The 22176-nt window shown below is 46.0% G+C and overlaps 1 protein-coding gene across 1 annotated transcript in view; it reads left to right on the forward strand.

Moving 5' to 3' along the window:
• The first annotated feature begins 13547 nt into the window (after positions 1–13547).
• FAM160B1 (family with sequence similarity 160 member B1) overlaps positions 13548–22176 on the forward strand; it is a 118892-nt gene continuing 110263 nt past the window's right edge. Inside the window, exon 1 of the mRNA XM_033942067.1 lies at positions 13548–13854. Coding sequence (XP_033797958.1) covers positions 13810–13854 — 45 coding nt within the window. The 5' untranslated portion in view covers positions 13548–13809. The remainder of the gene's footprint in view (positions 13855–22176) is intronic.

Raw genomic sequence — 22176 nt, forward strand, 5'->3', positions numbered from 1 at the left:
CTACTGAAGGGACTGAGGCGGCCAAATGGCAACACCTAATGAGCAAGGATCCAAGTTCGTTGGATTTGGGAGGTAACCCTAAGTTCATAGCCCTAGGGATGGTTGCAGCTATGACTGAACTGAGATGAGATGCAAAATCTAGGAGGGACAGCCTGTGTCGTTGCAAATGAAACCTCTTCCCATTGTAGCCCAACTGAGGCTTTTTCCCACTGAGTGGAAGCCCAAAGAAACAGGATAAAGCTGCTGAGGAATAAATGATGAATACTGTACATTTGTATATCAATTATTTGTGTTGATAATCATGGTCGTCCAGATGGTAAAGATGACTCACATCTTTGTTTCTACAAACTGAGCGTAAGGAAAAAGAGAAAACCCTATTACTTCTCCATGTGTTTCTCATTATTAATGGAATTCTTGCAGTGCCAAACCCCCAAAATAGGCAAACATGGCGATATCTTCTGTGGGCTCAGACAGAAAGGGGATCAAAAAAGCAAAAAACTATGGTCTGCATAATAGCCAAGAAAAACAAAGTAGGGGTGGACCAAAGAAATTCCAGCCCCACTGTTGAAACTCCAAACTCCTATAAGCAGTTGTCATAGCGACCAAAAAGATAGCCTTCATGGAGAGTGTGATCATTTGATTGGGCCAAGCGGTCACTACCTGTCACCTCTCCGCTTCCCAAACGCTTCTGATCTTCTTCCCTGTTCACTCTGTTCTTCTGGACTTGCTTCAGTCATACTGTTCTAAAAACATACACGACCTCCCTGGTCTCTTGGGCCATCTCTTCACCAGTCACTCTGGTCACCACTGGTTACTCACTCTTAGGCCATCTCTCTAGGGTATCAGGTTGTTTCCTAGGGGTCCTCTGACAGCTCCCAATACCATTTACTGGTCTCTCCGCCGGTCACTCGCCAATCTCTCTCAGCCTTTGTGGGGCCACCACTGGTGCCTTGCTCCCCTGCCTCTTGGGTCTCCACCGGTTCTGGATGCTCTTCCTCAGTCCCTCTGCCGATCGTCAAGCCTGGGGTACTCTCCTGCTCACCCCAAGTTCTACCAGGCCCTCCAGCAACTTCACTCCTCAGTGGTCACCAGTCTTCCCCAATGGTCTCTCCACCAGCCACAGTCAGCCAGGACTCCACCGGTATTCTGGTCTCTCCACAGACTCTGGTCATTGGTCACTCCCCTGAGGACTGGTCCCTCACTCACTCTTTCTCTGAGGACTCTCCAAATCCTTCAGACGCTCTTTCACTGGGCCCTCTGCTGGTCATTGATCCCGAGTGCTCGCCAAGCTCTACCAGCCAGTCAAGAGAGCCTGAAGGCCTCTTCTCTTGCCTATTCAGCTTTAAAACAAAGGAAAAAAGACAAATCTAAGAGAATAGAGAAGTTGTTACCTGTACAATGTTGGAGGTCCAGTGGTAGTGCCCTTCCCCCCACCCCCACCCCACAGCACCATGGGGGGGTCTTCTCTTGGGGCCTGAGTATTTGATTTAAAAATAGCCAGATCTTTTCACCCTTTCTTTCACCCAATGTCCAAACCCTGCCTTTCTGGCCAAATTCACTGTATCTGGTGCAGTTCCTCAGTAAGACCCTGGTGCTCCACCCCCACCAAGCTGGCTCCTGGAAGGGCCATGGTACTTAGGGCAAGATTCACTAAACCCCCCTAAGCTCACCGATCGTGTTTGCGATCGTGTACCAACCCGATTTATCCCTAACCTGATTCACTAACCTCATAGCCGATCAACCTCCGATCCGATCTGCACGTGCAATTGAGGGGAAACTGTATGCAAAATTAGGAAAGCAGCGATTCACTAAAAAAAAAAATCTGGAACACCGACTTGGCTGGCCGATCAAAAAAGAAGCGACTGCTGGGGACCAGTTGCTCACGTCTTTTCCGACTGTCCTGCTCTCTGCCGCCCTACCTATCTGCTGCCCTTCAAGCCTGTGGTTTTAACCCGCGGGTTTAAAACGGGGCTAGAACAGAACACACCGTAGTGCAGCCCTGCTTTAAACCTGCCAGTAAAACCACGGGCTCACGAGTAAAAGTCCACTCTGCTGACATTTTGGGCTAACCAGGTAATAAGTATAGAAACCCAACCAGGTCGTGCATATGCAAGACCGGAGGGATAGGACTTCGATGGGAAGATAGGACTTCAATGAGAAACCAAGGTGGCAAGGGGGCCCCTTCTGGTGATTCAGACAGGTCGTGACCTGTTTGGGCCGCCGCGGGATGGACCTGTGGTCTGACCCGGCGGAGGCACTGCTTATGTTCTTATGTTCTGGTGGCTGGAAGCTGACCCCGCCGCTACAGTCTTGCCGTAGCGGATGAGCTCCTGGAAGAGACCGCTGGGCAGAACGGAGCTAAGATGCACTAGCAGCGCAGCCATGAAGGCCCCGGCCAGGAACAGCCAGAACCCGGCTACCATGTAGGGAGAAAGGGCAACTGCTTTTCAGAAAGAGGCTCTGTCCCTTTATCGAGAAACTAGCTCTGAGCTCTCTCCCCACATAGAGAATGACAGCAGAAAATGGCCATCGGCCCAACAAGTCTGCCCACTCAAAGAACCCTCCCCCTAAGCATTTCCTCGGAGTGAACCCACATGTTTGTCCCATCGTCCCTTGAAGTCGAGTACGTTACTGGCCTCAACTACCTGACGTGGAAAACCATTCAGCGATCAACCACCCTTTCGGTGAAGAAGTATTTTCTGATGTCACTATGAAGTCTCCCACCCTTGAGTTTGAGCGGATGCCCTCTTGTTGCCTTGGGACCCGTAGGGAAAAAGATATCTTCTTCCACCTCATTACGGCCTGTAAGATATCTGAATGTCTCTATCATGTCTCCCCTCTCTCTGCGTTCTTTGAGAGACTATAACTGCAGCCTGCTTAGACATTCTTTATATGGGAGATCCTTGAGTCCTGAGACCATCTTAGTGGCCATTCGCTGAACCGATTCCATTCTCTTCACATCATTTTGATAATGTGGCCTCCAAAACTGAACACAGTATTCCAGATGAGGTCTCGCTATGGATCTGTACAACGGCATTATGACTTCAGGCTTACGGCTGATAAAACTTCTCCGGATGCAACCTAGCATTTGTCTAGCCTTGGCTGAAGCTCTCTCCACCTGATTGGCTGTTTTCATATCTTCACTAATGATTACACCCAGGTCCCGTTCTGCGACAGTTCTTGTTAAGTTTTCACCATTCAGGGTGTATGTTCTGCAGGGATTACCACTACCAAGGTACATAACCTTACACTTTTTGGCATTAAAACTCAGTTGCCAAGTATTAGATCATTGTTCCAGTAAAAGTAGGTCCTGCCTCATAGTGTCGGGCACGGTTGCGCTGTCCGCAACGTTGCATAGCTTAGCTTCATCGGCAAATAATGTAATTTTACCTCGAAGTCCCTGAGGCAGGTCTCGTACAAAGATATTAAATAGTATCGGACTCAAGACCGAGCCCTGCCACACTCCACTGGTCACTTCCGACGTTTCTGAGGGAGTACCATTTACCACCACCCTCTGAAGTCTACCACTGAGCCAGTCTTTAACATATGTGCTTTGGCAGCTTTTTTTGTGTGCTAGAGATGAGGGATGCCTGTTAAAAGTTTCTGGCTTTCCTTTTCATTTTTGCTGTTAAACCCCTCCCCCCCTTTGTTTTGGCCTCGCTTGCGTGGTCTGGACATGCGTCAGGATCGTTCTTCAGCGATCTGTGTGGTCGGTATGGGGCATGCCTCCAATCGCATCAATTTGCATGAAGATTCATCGTGAATCGGTCACCCGGCCATGGGTTGGATTGGACATGGATCGGAAAGGTAAGGGGATTTAGTAATCTAGCCCATAATCCCTTTTAAAAGGCTTGTCAGATTACATCAGGCTCTCTCTAGACACAAAAGAGCATTAATTTTATCACTACTGGACCTCTCTTCTGCTTTTGTTCTTACCAGTCATTCATTTTCGTTACACTGCCTTAGGAAGATAGGGTGGAGGGAGGGGTGCGATCTTTGGCTGGTTCTGGTCCTATCTCAACAATCATTTTCACCAGATACTTATGGCAGATTCTCTCTTTATAGACAAACATACATACTTCTATGGGGTTTCTTAAGGTTCCTTATTGGCACCAACCCATTTTAATATTTCCCTGGTCATGGCTGTATTCCTTAAATCTATGCTCTCTTTTCATTGATCCCCACTCGATCAGTGTTCTTCAACCTTTTGACACCTATAGACCGACGGAAATAAAAGAATTATTTTGTGGACTGGCACCTGTCTGCGGACCGGCGGTTGAAGAGCATTAGGCTAAGTCGTGGGCCAGACGCCGCTCATCTCTGCCCCAGACCCCGCCTCATAATAGTACTAATTGTAACACTATTTTTTCCATTCATTTTCATATATACACACAATATAATCTTATACATAATGGTTAACCCCAAAATTAAACTACACAAAGCCCACTGTATGCTTCTCAACATTCATTCCTACCAGAACACAGATAACCCCTATGCAAACATGGGACCAGAAACGAAAAGTACTAATATATAAAAAAGAAACCCTAAGATTGAAGACTCTGCATGCAGTACAACCCCAGAGAAAAAGAAACAAATGCATTTCTTCCCGAACAGTGCAAAATATAGACAGCAGATGTAAATTCTCAAAATTGACACAATTCAATCACTAAATTCAAAAATAAAATCATTCCCCCTACTGTTGTTGCCTCTCTCCTTCCATGCTGTGCCTTACCTTCTGGTCTGCTCCCGCCTGGCTGTTTTATGTCACCCCCCCACCCCGGTGTTATCTTTGGGCCAGCTCTCTCTTCCTCACTGATGCAGTGCACAAAGCGTCCCGCGCCTCATCTGGAAGCCTTCCCTCTGATGTTGCGACGTCAGAGAGAAGGCTTCCGCTTCAGGCGCATGACGCACATAGGAGCTGCTTGCCCACGGCTTTGTGCACTGTGGACCGGCAGGAAATTTCTATGGACCGGTGGTTGAAGAACTGCTCTAGAATAGATCACTGTCTCAGTCCAATAGCTAATTAGCTCTACTCCCAAAAGTGAACCCACTGCTTTGAACAAAACTGTTCTTCCTACCTTCCCTTCACTGCAATCTAATGCATTGCTTTGCCTTTGATTTCAGAGGTTCCTGCTGTGGGAGTATAGCTGGTTGTGGGCTTATCTGATATATCAGAAATCCATACAATCATTGGGACTTGTATACTGCCTTTTTGTAAGTTATAACCACCCTCGAAGTGGTTTACATATAGGTACAAACTTATCCTCAATGTGTTTTTTTATTTATAACTTTTCAAATTATTTAACAAGCATTTCATCTTGTACAGAAAATGCAATTAAGAAAACATAATATTAATTACTTTCAATCATGAAAATAAACCAAAATTACAAAAGAAATATATTACTCAACTTAATCACATATAAGTCCTCAAAATTAGATCCAAGATTTTAAAATAGGAGTGAATAAAGTACAATATACCAATCAATTAAAGCAATCACAATATCTATTGCTGAAAGAGAGCTAAATTACTTGGACCCAGATGTTTTTCCTTTTTCAAGGCGCTTCGTAGAGCGGAAAGCCTGAAAAGGTTTTGGTCCCAATTCCTGCCCCATACTTTCTCTCTGTCTGTCATTTGCAAGACAGATGCATCTGGGGACATATCTTAAAGACAAGAAATCATCTTTCAAACATGTCCAATTTATTGTCAGCTTTACATCCCTTTTATATCATTTTACATGAGTCAATGTCGTCAGCATGTGACGTAAATGCAAACCATATATGGACACAGGTCACATGAAACTTTAAAAGAAATAACAAGCATTTTTCTATCTAAAGACTGAAGTCCAAAGGGTGCCTTGGTCAGCAGAGCCTCTTATCTAAAGCTGCTTGCAAATACAGCTATGAAAACAATTGAATTCACTTCACAACAAGATAACACACATCTTTTCAAACATAAAATGGCCTTGCAGTATTTCAGAGAAGGAAAAACAAACAGGGTCTGGTTTTCTTACAGCTTCAAACATAGCCTAAGGAAAACTACAAGACGTGTCCTTTCAAAGCCGTCAAGTGAGCTGGGTCAAAAAAGATATATTTTAAAGTACGGTATCTAATTACACATTTACAAGGGTATCTAAGGAAAAATAAACCCACTCAATGTGTTAAGTCAATGGCCAATAACCCTCCTATTGTGATGTATAAGAAAGAATTCTTTTCAAAACCTTCTCAATAATAAATACTCTTTTTATGAAGGCTACAAAACTTTCAAAAAAGAAACAAAAACCTTACTCTTCAAAAAACACATAAAACCAATATAACTTTACCAACAAAGTTCCAAACTCCACCGACATTACCAATCTACTCCTTAGCAAACTAGAAAATGTTCCTATATAAGCTTATGTATTAAGATCATAACAATTCTTATCTAATCCGCCTTGAACCGCAAGGTAAAGGCGGAATAGAAGTCACTAATGTAATGTAATGTAAGTGTCCACGGCTGTCTGTCTTCAGACTGGCACCTTGTGAACTATCATTAGTCTCATATGTCTTTTTTTTAATGTTTTTCTTTATCTCTATTAGTTTCTTTTTTTAATTCCTATTTATAATTCATATAGTCACATTGATACGGTAAGTACTAAACCTTGAATGGTATTAAAGCTGGCTGATGTCCATCAATACTGAGGCTTATTAACTTTGTAAAGCCTGAAATACTTAGCTTTTTTTGATACCATTCAAGGTTTAGGGCTAGATTCACTAACCTGCCCGATCCAGGTAGGTCCGATGGATTCTGCAACAACTAATAGTCAAATGGGGGCGATCGGAGGAATGCCCCCATCTGCCGGCACGTTTAGGTAAATGTATTCAGCAAGCTATGTTATCCTATTGCTGTTTTCAGAAATTAATTAAGACCACTTTGTTCGATAAGTTTATTACTTAACTAGTGTTTAAGCCCGTTACATTAACAGGTGCTAGAATATATGCCTGTCTGTCTTTGTTTATTTATGTCTCTCTCCCTGCTCCTGTCTCTTTCTTCCTGTCTTTCTGTCTCTCTCCCTCCTGCTATTTTTCTCTCTCTCTCCCTGGCACCCTTTGTCTGTCTGTCTTTATTTCTGTCTCTCTCTCTCCCTGGCCTCCTTTGTCTGTCTGTATTTCTTTCTGTCTCTCTCTAGTCATTAAGCCCGTTACATTAATGGGTGCTAGAATATATGTCTGTCTGTCTTTCTGTCTCTCTCCCTCCCGCTGTGTCTCTCTCTCTCCCTGGCCACCTTTCTCTGTCTGTCTTTCTGTCCCTCTCCCTGCCCCTGTGTCTTTCTTCCTTTCTTTCTGTCTCCCTCCCTCCCACTGTCTGTCTGTCATTATTTCCCTCCTTTTCCCTGTGCAGCAGCATGTTCACCCCATTTCCCTGTGCAGCAGCAACAGCATTTCCCTCCTCCCCCCCACACTTTCCTTTGCAGAAGCGGCAGCAAAAATTCCCTTCCCCTCCAGGTCACTGTGAAGTAGTAGCAGCATTTCCCCCCACATTCCCTTCTCTCCCCCCCCCACCCACTTTCCTTTGCAGAAGCAGCAGTGGTATTTCCCTTCCCCTCCAGGTCCCTGTGAAGCAATAGCAGCATTTTCCTCCACACCCATTCCCTTCTCTTACCGCGAGCTGTCCTGCTCCGTTCGGCCCCTCCCTTCTCTTAACACGATCTGGACGGCTCCGTTCGGCCCCTCCCCCTTCCATTCCCGCGGTCTAGCCTGCATTCCTGTAGCTGGAGTCCTGTTCTTTTTCGGCCCCCCCTTCCCTTCCCACGGGCTGGCCTGCTGTGGCCGAAGGTTTCTTTTAAAGTTTAAAAGTGCCGGCGGCGGCTCCTCTCACGATCCCCGCCAGCGTCGGAAGCCTTCTCCGACACTGGTGCAGGCTCATGAGAGGAGCCGACACCGCAGCTTGAGAGGTGGAGAGCAGGGAGTCCAGCGCTGCCGGCTAGTTTGACGAAGTAAGGACAGGAGGGGGGAGTCGCTGCCAAGACTGCTATGTTAGACAGAATGAGAGGAAGAGGGGGGAGTCACTGGGGTGTATCCTGCCTCCGTGTTGCAAACGTCGGCTGCAGTGGCGTACCTAGGGTATGTGGCACCCGGGGCCCATCATTTTTTGACACCCCCCCCCCATGTAAAAAAATTTTTTTTTTTTTGCAATAACCATGAAATGGAATAAATGGTCAGAATAGAAACAGGCAGTGAAAATTTTCTTTTATTGAACCTCATATATGTAACCATTATTCCAAACATAACATAACATAAATTATGTCTAAATTGTCATGACATTAGAAGTACATATGGAGTAGTTGCAGGTGATGCTTGGGACAGTTCTGATTGTGTTAGTTCGGTTTTATGTGTTTTTTGAATAGAAGGGTTTTTATTTCTTTTTGAAGGTTTTGCAGTCTGTGGTTGATATCAATTGGTTGTAGAGTTGGGGGTCGAGTGTTGCAGCTCGAATGGCTAGGAGGTTGTCGAACAGTTTTTTTCTTTTGACGTTTTTGGTTGGAGGGTGTGTGAATGGTGCACAAGTTCTCCTATGTCTGTTTGAAGTGGATTGAATTATTTAGCTGAAGAAATTAGTTACCCCCCATTCCACACACATTAATTCTCTTCCATTTTTGTTCCCATTATAAAAAACACTGATAAGTTCCCAGAAAAAAAATACAAATACATTAAAATAAGAAGTGAAAACAAAGGCCCCTACAGATGAGAACATAACATAAGAATAGCCTAACTGGGTCAGACCAATGGTCCATCATGCCCAGTAGCCCATTCTCATGGTAGCCAATCCAGGACACTAATACCTGGTCAAAACCCAAAGAGTAGCAACATTCCATGCTACCGATCCAGGGCAAGCAGACACTTCCCCCATGTCTTAATAACAGATTATGGACTTTTCCTCCAGGAATTTGTCCAAATCTTTCTTAAAACCAGCTACACTATCTGCTTTTACCATAACTTCTGGCCACTTCATTTTTAAGTTTAGATCTTTCCTTTCAAACAGAGACCTTGCTAGATGTCAAATACAGCACAAGGTAACTTCACATGGACTTAGCTGTGCAGGAAATGTGAATCTCCTCATACACCCACCATATAGTGCAAAAATGTGCAAAGGTCTGTTTTTTTCTTTCGATCACTACATAGCCTAATGCCACACAAGCAGCGCTGTTACAAACATATTCTGTAGGTCAATGCTAAGGATAACAAAGTTTCCTTCCTTGGACCAGAAGGAGATAAACCACTGGAAGAGATCCCAAAACAACACCCAAAGACCCACTCAGTGTGTGAATCAGTTGAGTGGAGTGGACTAACTGGGGGGTGGAAATGGGCCCGGAGTTTGCTCAGCAGAATTTCCCAGACCACCTCTTCCTCTCAACACATTGACACGCTGCCACCATCACCACTAGGAACACCTCACTGGGTAGGCCAGCTATGCTATAAACTTTATAAAACACATTATTATATTTTCTTATAAAGCACATATTTTAACTGACCTCTCTGACATCCTCAGCCTTTCCATTCACAAAAATAGAAGGAAGAAAAGTTCCCATTTCCTGCTGTCTCATGTCCCCGGCCTATACAATATTTTTTTTCTGCAGACCCTTCAAAAGTCTGACCAAATCCTCGTTTCACTTGCATTATAAAGTACTGAGGATGCCATCTCTCCCCAATCCCAGGTCCTAAAGTCTAAGACAGTAGCGCAAACTAATGCTGCCAGATACAGGAAAAAAAAATTTTGATTCGATTCAGCCCTATTGAATTGGTTTTTCAATTCGATTTTCCTGCCCAGTTGGGTGATTTTTTTCAAAACTCCTGGTGGGTTTTATAGCTTTTTCACCCCCTTTGGCTTCTCCTAACCACACTGGCGCTGTGGTGTAAATAAAATAAAGAAACAAAAAGGACTTTTCCTCTTTCTGTTAAATCCTAGCTCACGTTTGCAGTCCAACACCAGCTCTGGCAGGATACACATTTCAAATCTGACATGTTATAATCACAAAACAGAAAATAAAATTAATTTTTCTACCTTTTGTTGTCTGGTTATATTTCAAATCTTGTTGGTCCAAGGCTCTGGTTTTCTTCTGATAACTTGCTTGCCAGGGTCTCCTTCTTTCTGCATGCTAACCATCCATCTGCCAACTCTGTCCTCCCTTTCCATTTCCCTTCCCTTCCCAGGAAGTCTGGTATCTTTCCTTTTTTTCATCTCCCTCCACAGATCCACCTTTTCTTAAATACCCTTTCATCCGGCATCTCTCCCTCCTTCCCCACCATCCCAGAGTCCACCATCTCTCCGTTTCTTTTCCTAATTACCCTCCTATCCAGTATCTCTATCCCTCCTCCACACCATCCCTTGTGTCCAATTTCTCTCCCTTTCTGTTCCTTCCCTCCCTAAATCCCATGGTCCATCATCTCTCTCCCTCTCCTCTATTTTCAGACCCATTATTTCTTCCCCCCCCCAAAGCTTGGCATATGCATGTCTCTTTGAACACCCCCTTCCCTCCGTGTACTTCTAAATCATGGTCCCCCCCCAAAGGCCTGTCCCCCCTTAAAGGTCTGCCTGTCCCACCTTGAAGGCCTGCACCCCCTTGAAGGCCTGCACCACCCCCCTCGAAGGCCTGCACTCCCTTGAAGGTCTGCCCCCCCCCCCCCGAAGGCCTGTCCCCCACTTGAAGGCTTGTACCACCCCCTTGTAGCTTCTCCCCCCCTTGTAGGCCTGTCCCCCCCCTTGAAGACCTGCCTGCCTGCCTTTCCCCCCCTTGAAGGCCTGCACCCCCTTGAAGGACTGCACCCCCCCCCCCCGAAGGCCTGCACTCCCTTGAAGGTCTGCACCCCCCCGAAGGCCTGTCCCACCCCCTTGTAGGCCTGTCCCCCCCTTGTAGGCCTGTCCCCCCTTTAAGGCCTGCCTGCCTGCCTTTCCCCCCCTTGAAGGCCTGTCTCCCCCTTGAAGGCCTGCACCCCCTTGAAGGCCTGCACCCCCCCTTGAAGGCCTGTCCCCCCCCCTTGTAGGCCTGTCCCCCCCCTTGTAGGCCTGTCCCCCCCCCTTGTAGGCCTGTCCCCCCCTTGAAGGCCTGCCTGCCTTTCCCCCCTTGAAGGCCTGTTCCCCCCCTTGAAGGCCTGCACCCCCTTGAAGGTCTGCACCCCCCCAAAGGCCTACACCCCCCCCCGAAGGCCTGCACCCCCCTGAAGGCCTGCCTGCCCCCCTTGAAGGCCTGCACCCCCCCCCCCCCCCGAAGGCCTGTCCCCCCTTGAAGGCCTGCCTGTCACCCCCTCCCCCTTGAAAGCCTGCTTGCCTGCCCGCCCGCCCCACCCTGAAGGCCTGATGCCCCGACCCACCCCGAAGGACCGCTCGCCCCCCTGGCCTCCCCGCACCACCTATGAACAGCCGCAGCAGGATCGCGAAGTCAGCGTCAGCGATCCCTGCGCTGCTTCCTGCGCCACGGTCCCGCCCCTCCTCTGACGTCAGAGGAGGGGCGGGATCGCGGCGCAGGAAGCAGCGCAGGGATGCTGACGCTGACTTCGCGATCCTGCTGCGGGCTGCTTCACAGGTGGTGCAGGAAGGTCAGTGGGGCGAGCGGTCCTTCGGGGGTGGCGGGGGACTGAACGGCAAGGCCGGGAACACCCCCTTAGGGCTGGTACCCGGGGCGGCCCGCCCCCCCCGCCCCCCCCTAGGTACGCCACTGGTCGGCTGTGAAGTGTAAGGGAGACGGAGCCAGCAAGACTGCACATCACCTGCGAGAGAGGGACCGTTGTATGTGTGCATGCGCACTCTGCCGACCACGGAACTACAGATCAGGCAACACGGTGGTAGAGTGCGCATGCGCGCTTAGCGTTTTATTATATTAGATGAGTTTTATTATTGAAATTCTATTTTATAAATATTTGTAATTTTTACCTTATTATTGTATTTTGCTAATTGTCCAGCTCTTTTTAGTGTAAACCGCCTAGAACTTTTGATTATGGCGGTATAAAAGAATAAAGTTAGTATTATTATTATGACATCACCATCTCAGCTCTGCTTCCCAAAGACTGAAACTCTTCACACTACTACTATGAATTTTTTCTATAGCGCTACAAGACGTACGCAGCACTGTACAGAACCACAAAGAAGACAGTCCCTGCTCCAAAGAGCTTACAATCTAAACAGGCAAGATAGACAAACAGGATGTCATGGATCCAGTTAAGGGGAAGGGTTAATTAGCTGGCTGGGTTTGAGGGCAGAGGGACTATGGGACAATCAAGCCATTGTGACATCACTGATGAAGTTGGCTCTTATTGGTGGAATGAGGCATTATGACATCACAATCTCAGCTCTGCTTCCCAAAGCCTGAAACTCTTCACACTACTACTATGAATTATTTCTATAGCGCTACAAGACGTAGGCAGCGCTGTACAGTCACAAAGAAGACAGTCCCTGCTCCAAAGAGCTTACAATCTAAACAGGCAAGATAGACAAATAGGATGTCATGGATCCAGTTAAGGGGAAGGGTTAATCTGCTGGCTGTGCTGTAGGGCAGATGGAAGTACAGGACAATCAAGTCATTGTGACATCACTGAGGAGGTTGTCTCTTATTGGTGGAAGGAGGCATTATGACATCACAGCTCTGCTTCCCAAAGACAAATAGGATGTCATGGATACAGTTAAGGGGAAGGGTTAATCTGCTGGCTGTGCTGGAGGGCAGATGGAAGTACAGGACAATCAAGTCATTGTGACATCACTGAGGAGGTTGTCTCTTATTGGTGGAATGAGGCATTATGACAGCACAATCTCAGCTCTGCTTCCCAAAGACAAACAGGATGTCATGGATACAGTTAAGGGGAATGGTTAATCTGCTGGCTGGGTTGGAGGGCAGAGGGGAGTACAGGACAATCCAGCCATTGTGACATCACTGAGGAGGTTGTCTCTTATTGGTGGAATGAGGCATTATGACATCACAGCTCTGCTTCCCAAAGACAAATAGGATGTCATGGATACAGTTAAGGGGAAGGGTTAATCTGCTGGCTGGGTTGGAGGGCAGAGGGGACTATGGGACAATCAAGCCATTGTGACATCACTGATGAAGTTGGCTCTTATTGGTGGAATGAGGCATTATGACATCACAATCTCAGCTCTGCTTCCCAAAGCCTGAAACTCTTCACACTACTACTATGAATTATTTCTATAGCGCTACAAGACGTAGGCAGCGCTGTACAGTCACAAAGAAGACAGTCCCTGCTCCAAAGAGCTTACAATCTAAACAGGCAAGATAGACAAACAGGACGTCATGGATGCAGTTAAGGGCAACGTTAATCAGCGGCTGTGTTGGAGGGCAGTGCCGGGGCCCAGAACCGCCTGTTCCTTGCCTCTGCTCCCTCCCCGAGCCGGGCGCGTGGCAGGCGCTGCTGGTTCGCGCCCCCTGCAGGGAGCGACGGGACGTTCAGCCTGAGCGCCGCCAGTGTCACGGTGTCCGGACGGGGAGGGAGAAGGGGGCGGGCGCTGGACCCGGCTGGCGCCAGGGCGGGGGGGCTCGCGGCTGGGCGCTGGGGGGAAGGGAGGCCTGCGCGCGCCAGGAGGGAGCGGGGTCGGGCGGCCGCCGGGTCCGAGCGCGAGGGCGAAGCCGCGGCGTGGCGGTGCGGGAGAGGCCGGCTCGCGGGAGGGGGTGGGCGGCTCGGCGCCCGGGGAAAAGCCGCGGCGCGGCGGCCTAGAGGGTTCCGGGCGCGCTCTCCGGGCCGCATGAAGCTTCCAGTCTGGAGCGGCGGAAGAAGCTGGAGGAGTTCTCCAGGGCCTCGCGGGAGAAGCTGCTGCAGTCCCGGAGCAGGATGTTCTCCAAGCTCACCTCCATCCTGCAGCATGCCGTGGAGGCGGTAAGTGGGGCCGGGTGCCTGACATTAGGACCTGCTTCTTCGGAAACGCTATCTTCTCAGCTCAGTACCTGCCCCTTAGAGCTGACCATGACTGGGGCGCAGTGGCTGCAACTACTACTACTATTTATCATTTTGATAGCTTTGAAAGGCACTGTACATTTTGACATTTAATAGGTGGTCCCTGCCCAGAAGAGCTTACAATCTGATTTGGACAGACAGACAAGACGTACAGGGTTAAAGATGCGGAGCCCAAGGTGAGAGGAGTTGGGGGGTCCAAAGCACTCTCAAAGAGGTGGGCCTTGAACACTGCCAGAGATTGAGCCCGCCGTAGGGATTTGGGCAGCTTGTTTCAAGCATATGGTGCAGAAGGGACGGAGTCTGGAGTTGGCAGTTGAAGAGAAGGGCACAGATTGGAGGGACTTACCAGCTGGGGGGGGGGGGAGATAAGTGAAGAGAGAGTGAGGGGCAGCTGAGTGGGTGCTTTTGGAGGCTGGTAGATGGGGGTCAGGTTAAAGTGCCACTTGGGTATGCTAGCACTCCACAGTGTTGAGAGTTTACCAAAGAAACATAAAATAGGATGAGGGATAAGGACGTTTTAATTTGCCTTAGCTGTTCTCTTGCTTTTCCTTCACATTTTCACAATTAGGGATCCACTTTCCTTATTCTTGTGTTACCAGTTTGGAAATGATGGTAGAAGCATTATATGCTGTTTATGCTTACATGTGTAAACTCCCAAACTCATATATCATGCAGTTATGACAATCGTTCTTCATTTATCTCTTATTTTTGACTTTTTAAGGATTTCGGAGAGGTGCGGTATTTAAGATACTTTATGAAGTGCTGCAAAAATCGTCATACATCCTTAAAGTTTATCTTTACTTTTTTTATACTGTATTATATTTTCTTTGTGCTTTTCTGTATATAAATATGTGTTTAAAACCACTTATCTTTCTTATTCAACTTAGCTGGGGATAATAATAATAACAGTTTATATACCGCAAGGCCGTAAAGTTCTATGCAGTTTACAATAGTTAAAAATACAACAAAATTGAATAGAACTAAAAAGTTAACTAAAAACCCTAAAAAGATCAGATTGTCATAATTACATGATATACGAGTTTGGTATTCAATTAGAATGCAATTAGAAAATTGAATGCCAAAATCCTTTACATGTGTGAACTGGCGTACAGGTCTAAGCGGGGCTTTATAAAGTGGCTACTTTTAGATTTGTGGTGGCATGCAGAGATTTCAAGGCGATGTGGTTTGCGCAATCTTTCAAAGAATAGGTCTATTCTATTGGGGGTTTTTTTTTTTGTTTTTTTTAGAACTGCAGTAAACATATATACAGGAAAATTTCCCCATGGACATGTACACCTTCTTAGAGTCTGTAATAACTGACAGCTAACTTTTGGGGGACCTTTTACAAAGGTGCATTAGGGCTAAATTGCCCTTGTCCCAAGATGAAAATGATCTGTTTCGTCTACTAATACTAGTTGCAATCAAAATAATCCTCACCAACTGGAAGAATTTGGCTGCGGCTGAATACAATGTTTGGTGGAATACAGTCTGTCTAGAAACATAGAAATAGACGGCAGATAAGGGCCACAGCCCATCCAGTCTGCCCACCCTAGTTACCCTCCCCTACCTTTACCCTGTGAATAGATCCCACGTGTCTATCCCATTTGGCCTTAAAATCAGGCACGCTGCTGGCCTCAATCACCTGCAGTGGAAGACTATTCCAGTGATCAACCACCCTTTCAGTGAAAAAGAATTTCCTGGTGTCACCTCGCAGTTTCCCGCCCCTGATTTTCCACGGATGCCCTCTTGTTGCCGTGGGACCCTTGAAAAAGAAGATATCTTCCTCCGCTTCGATGCGGCCCGTGAGATACTTGAACGTCTCGATCATGTCCCCCCTCTCTCTGTGCTCCTCGAGCGAGTATAGCTGTAATTTGTCTAGCCGTTCTTCGTATGGGAGATCCTTGAGTCCCGAGACCATCCTGGTACCCATTCTCTGGACCGACTCCAGTCTCAGCACATCCTTGCCATAATGCGGCCTCCAGAATTGCACACAGTATTCCAGGTGGGGCCTTACCATGGATCTATACAATGGCATAATGACCTCAGACTTACGGCTGACGAAACCCCTGCTATGCAACCTATGATTTGTCTTGCCTTGGATGAAGCGTTCTCCACTTGATTGACAGCCTTCATGTCCTCACAGACGATCACCCCTAAGTCTCGTTCTGCTACCGTTCTTGTTAGGATCTCGCCATTTAGGGTACAGGTCTTGCATGGATTATGGCTGCCCAGGTGCATAACTTTGCATTTTTTGGCATTGAAGCTGAGTTGCCAGGTCCTAGTCTGGTAGCCAAATATGAGCGCATTGCTGCGGAAAGATCTAATTCTATACGTAGATTCGACAGGATGTGGGCTCCTTTAATGCCTTATACTCAATCTCCATATCACCCCAAGAGTTGATTTAGGGATCGGATTAAACAGCCACAATACAGAAATAGCTAAGAAGAAAAAATTAAAAATTTAAATTGAATCAGGTTGGGCAGACTGGATGGACCATTTGGGTCTTTATCAGCCGTCATCTACTATGTTACTATGGACACTAAATTGTACAACATGGCTCTGCTTGATCATATACATGTGCCTGCTGACCTAGACATCCAAGTGAACCTCTTTCTTCTCTTTCATTTTTTAACCTAATTGGGTATATTTATTCATATCTCATGATTTTGAATCCGCTCCTATTACCCAATGACTTCCCTTTTTCTCTTCTTACTTTCTTATGCTTCTTCTCAAGTCGCTTGATGCTTCTGTGTTACTATACTCTCTTGCATACCAAGCAAACAAACAACAACACTAGCTAGACAACTACATTAATAAAGCTAGACTGACCTACAACGCTTTTAGAAAACTCATAAAAACTGCCTTATTCGACAAATATATCACCTAAACAGAATCTTCACCGAACACTTCTTTCTTTTCTCGTTCCCAATATCCCCTCTCTGAAATCCTAATCAAACCGTATTTTGCAATTCGGGACATGTCTTCTAATATGTCCCCCCTGAAATATTCTTAAACTGTATATTGTAATTTTCGATGTATTTTTTGTAATTCGTGACCTTTTCCTCTCGGAAATGTCTTAGCGTACTTTACATTTTATATTTTCGCATTCTTAAAGTTGATGTACTCTGTATTTCCTCTGACTATCTGCATATTGTAACTCGCTGAATGTCCAGCTCTCTTGAATGTAAACCGCCTAGAAGTCGCAAGATTGTGGCGGTATAGAAAAATAAAGTTATTATTATTATTATTATTAACTCACACCTGTATAATAATTGTTAATCGATTTGTTATTATTGCATTGTATGGCATCTTGTGATTATGATTCTTCGTACTATGATATTTTACTTTTTGTATAGTTCTGATTATTATGCCAAAATTCAATAATTTATTGAACTTAAAAAAAACAACAAAAAAAAATGCTAGCGCACCTTTGTAAAAAGGAGCCCTTGGTTTGGGCCTTGATTTTATTTCTTTATTGGGATTTAACAACGGCCTTTATAAAGAGATTCACCCGAGGTTGAAGTGACACCTGAGAGGGGTAACTGGGGTTACCTCTCAGGTGTTCAAAAGAACCTCAGAATTCTCAAAGTTTGAGTTTTAGAGCTTGGCTCCTTAAATCATTTCCCTGTAGACATACAGTTTTACAAATCTACTACTTATATGTGTAAGAAACATAGAAAATGACGGCAGAAAAGGGCCACGGCCCATCTAGTCTGCCCACACTAATGGCCCACCCCCTAACTACCTCCATGAAGAGATCCCACATGCCAATCCCATCTTTCCTTAAAATCTGGCACACTGCTGGCCTCAATTACCTGTTGTGGAAGATTATTCCAGCAATCAACCACCCTTTCGGTGAAGAAATATTTTCTGGTGTCGCCATGAAATTTCCCACCCCTGATTTTCAACGGATGCCCTCTTGTTGCCGTGGGTCCTTTAAGGAAAAAGAGATCCTCTTCCACCTCGATACGGCCTGTGACATATTTGAACGTCTCGATCATGTCTCCCCTCTCTCTGCGTTCCTCGAGTGAGTACAGCTGCAACTTACCCAGTCGTTCCTCATACGGGAGATCCTTGAGACCTGAGACCATCCTGGTGGCCATTCACTGAACCGACTCAACTCTCAGCACATCTTTTTGATAATACGGCCTCCAGAATTGTACACAGTATTCCAGATGGGGTCTCACCATGGATCTGTACAACGGCATTATGACCTCGGGCTTACGGTTGACGAAACTTCTACGGATACAGCCCATGATTTGTCTAGCCCTGGATGAAGTTTTCTCCATTTGATTGGCAGTCTTCATGTCTTCGCTAATGATCACCCCCAAGTCACGTTCTGCTACAGTCCTTGCTAGGATCTCACCATTTAAGGTGTAAGTCCTGCATGGATTTTTGCTGCCAAGGTGCATGACCTTGCATTTTTTGGCATTGAAACTTAGTTGCCAAGTAGAGCTATATGTGAAAGACCCCAGGTAATGTCACTCATTTTTTGAATGGTTTCTTTTGTGGAATGGCTTCATTTCATGTGCATCCTGCCTTTGGCAATACTATAACTATTTTAAAAAAGGCTGCATTGTTAGAGCACTAGAGATTTTTAAAATGCTCTATACACACAGCAGGGGGGAGTTTCTCCTGAATCTGTCCCCTTTGAGCCTTATATAGGATGAACCAGAATGATCTGTATTTTAGTTCATTTTATACTCAGAATATGATTAGATTCTACTCTAAACCTTGATGAGAGAGAGAATATGTGTGGAGAAGTTGTTAGGTGTCATCGACTCGTCTTCGAGTCCTAATGACTTGATGAATTACGGATCTAAAAAGAAATCGATTTTGTTCTAGTCTGGAAAGGTCCTCCAGGGTCATCCTCATGGTTGTTTTCAACGTGTCCAGCCATCTGATTGCAGGTTGTCCTCTTCGCCTGGTTCTTTTGATCTTCCCAAACATGATGTTCTTCTCCAGTGATCTCTCTCTTCTGAAGGTATGACCCAAATAAGACAGTTGTAACTTCATCATTTGGGCTTCAAGTGACATAGCCGGTTTGATGTCTTCCAGAATCAACTTGTTAGTTCTTCTGGCGCTCCACGTAAGGCATAACATCTTCCTTCAGCACCAAAGCTCAAATGAGTCAATCTTCTTTCTGTCTTGTTTCCATAGTGTCCAGCTTTCACATCTGTAATTGACATCTGAGAAAATGAGTGTGTGGACAAGTCTGATCTCCGTTAGAAGTGTTACGTCTTTGCCTTTGAATACTTTGTCAAGAGCCTTCATTGAAGAGCGATCAACTGCTATTCTGTGGAGTAAATTTCCTCCCTGCTAGTTGCTTCTATGTTTACAAAAGAGCCCAGGAGCTTGAAATCCTTTACAACTTCTATTCTGTCACCTTCAAGCTAAAAAGTGTTCATCATTTTCCATGTTCATGATCTTCGTCTTGTGGAGGAGTAGCCTAGTTTAAATCAGGGCTGTGGAGTCGGTAGATAAATGTTCCGACTCCGACTCCTCAGTTTTTTGTACTTCAGACTCCGACTTCGACTCCTGGTACCCGAAATTTCCTCCGACTCCTCAACTCCGACTCCGACTCCACAGCCCTGGTTTAAATCCCAGATGGTGATCTTAGACAACTTGTTTAATCCTCCCTTGCCTTGGGTACAAACTTCGGGACTCTTTTGCTCAAGTGTTAAACCCCTAAGGCTTAGTTAACACACACTAACTGTCTACCCCAGAACACAAAGCATTAGCCTGTTGCCTCTTTTAAAAAAATATTTTTCAGAGGGCGTGTTATGGGCTGAGGGTGGTCATTCCTGTGTTATCCAGCTAGCACGTTATTAGTGCACACTCTGGATAAAGCGGAGATAACATGGGAGAACCTAGAACTTCCTAAATAAGAAGTGGTAAGTTCTCCCATGTTAACTGAATGCAGTTGTTGCACGCTAAATCGCAGTACACCCCCCATAGGTCACTCAATTGCTGCACCAGGGAATTATAGAACCTGAATTCCAAGGATGTTATAAGTCACCAGGATTATAATTTGGAAAAGCGGGCTTAAAATCTAAAAATGAGCTGAATGCAATTCTGAAACAATGAAATGAAAAAGACTTCAAAACAGAATTAGATGGTTAAATTTGTAGTTTCTCTTCCCATCAGCAGATGAGCTATTATCCACTTATATTCAGGTCATTTTTAGATTTTAAGCCCGCTTTTCCAAATAATAATCCTGGTGATTTACAATATATTTAGAATTCAGGTTATGTTGAATCAATTTTTTATTATCAAAGAACACAAAAACACAAACCAACAAACAAGAAGCACAGTTACAAAGAAAATAATCAGATACATGAGATTGGATTCAACACCCCACCCCAAACCCCCTGAGCTGAAAAGTAGAAGAACCCTAGTGCAGTAGGCTTGGACTCAGATAACCCACTGCCAAAGATAAAAGGTAAACTCCAACACTGAGAAGAGAGAAAGAAAAAAAAAAAAAAAGGGGGGGGGAGAATAGAAAGTGTAGCCGGTGCCCTCACAAAAATGAAACAAGCTCGGGTCACAGAGAGAATTACAATAAATTCAGGATGTCACTTCGAGCCCGTGGTGATAATGAAAAAAGGTAAGAATCCCAGATCCGCAGAAACCGGCGTCTTCTTCGTAGGCTAAAAGACGCATCCTTCTGCTCCAACAGCAGCAGAGCATGCAAACGATTTAGAATTCAGGTTAAATAATTCCCTGCCCAAGAGAGCTCACTGTCTTACGTGGTTCCCTGAGGCAGACTTAGTACACACTAGAGGACATTAGTGTGCGTTATGTCTTTACCCATAGGAATACGATGGCGGATCAAAAATTGTTAAATTATGAGATAACCAGAATAGAACTAGCGAAATACAGCATATGTACTTGTACATTGCCTGTTGGGATAGTTCATGCAGCGCTCGACCTTTAGTCGTGTGGCAGCCATGAGGTCAGAAACTTGGGTGCTCCATTACAAGGTTGCACTATGGAAGAACAATGTGCAGTATTGCGCTTTCTTTGGGCAGAGACATAAGAACATAAGGATTGCCGCTGCTGGGTCAGACCAGTGGTCCATCGTGCCCAGCAGTCCGCTCCCACGGCGGCCCCTAGGTCAAAGACCAGCACCCTAACTGAGACCAGCCCTACCTGCGTACGTTCCGGTCCAGCAGGAACTTGTCTAGCTTTGTCTTGAATCCCTGGAGGGTGTTTTCCCCTATGACAGCCTCCGGAAGAGCGTTCCAGTTTTCTACCACTCTCTGGGTGAAGAAGAACTTCCAATGAAACCTATGGAAATCCACCGTCGGATATTGACTCAGAATGGACTTAGCACCAAGGTTTATGAGCGGGTAAAAAGTTTTCAAGTGAGACGACAAAGGGCATTCTGGTCGCCCATCAGCATCGTGCGCACAAGAGCACATTGACAGGGCAGATGCCTTGATTAGAGAAGACCGACCTAATTCTTAATGTCTAATTCTAATTCTAATTGGCTGCAAATTTGGATATGAGCTATGGATCTGAATTTGCCAGAATGCATGATGACTTGGGATGCATGAAAGTCTATGCATGATGGATTCCCAAATAGCTCACTGATCTGCTTAAGCAACAGTATGTGGTGGTTGCGATTAGAGAATGACACGGTGCAGGTAACCCGCCAAAATGGTGAGGGGGAAAAAGTGCTCAGTGCGGGCACGGAGACAAGGCCATCCACCGCCCCATGGAGCAGTGAATGGCCTTGTCCCTTCAGTTAAGGGAAGGAAGGCGTGCAGTCACCGATCGTGCGCGGCCCCCTCCCTCCGGCCAAATCTATCTCCCTCCCTCCCCCTTACCTTCATGGTGCTTTTGTAAAAAACTTACTGAAGCCAGCAAAGCAGGAGAAGCTTCCACCCACACACATGCAACTGCAGGCAGGCAGGCAGGCTTTGCCGGCTTCAGTAAGTTTTTTATGAAAGCGCCGTGAAGGTAAGGGGGAGGGAGGGAGATAGATTTGGCCATAGGGAGGGATTTGGTCCGCGTGCGATCAGTGACCACGTGCCTTCCCTCCCTTAAGTTTCAATTCTTTACTAACGGGCCTTCAGTGAGGGAAGTGAGACCTGAACCAGGGTAACCGGCCCCGTGCTGCAGTCCCTAGATCTGATTTCATTGGCTTCAACCTGTTTCTGACCTTTCTGTCTATTGGCTTGTACATTGAAATGCATATTGGTGCTATAGGTGTCTGATCTCATTTAAGAAATAGTATTG

The sequence above is a fragment of the Geotrypetes seraphini genome, chromosome 4, assembly GCF_902459505.1.
Source record: "Geotrypetes seraphini chromosome 4, aGeoSer1.1, whole genome shotgun sequence".
NCBI classification, from domain to species: Eukaryota; Metazoa; Chordata; class Amphibia; order Gymnophiona; family Dermophiidae; genus Geotrypetes; species Geotrypetes seraphini.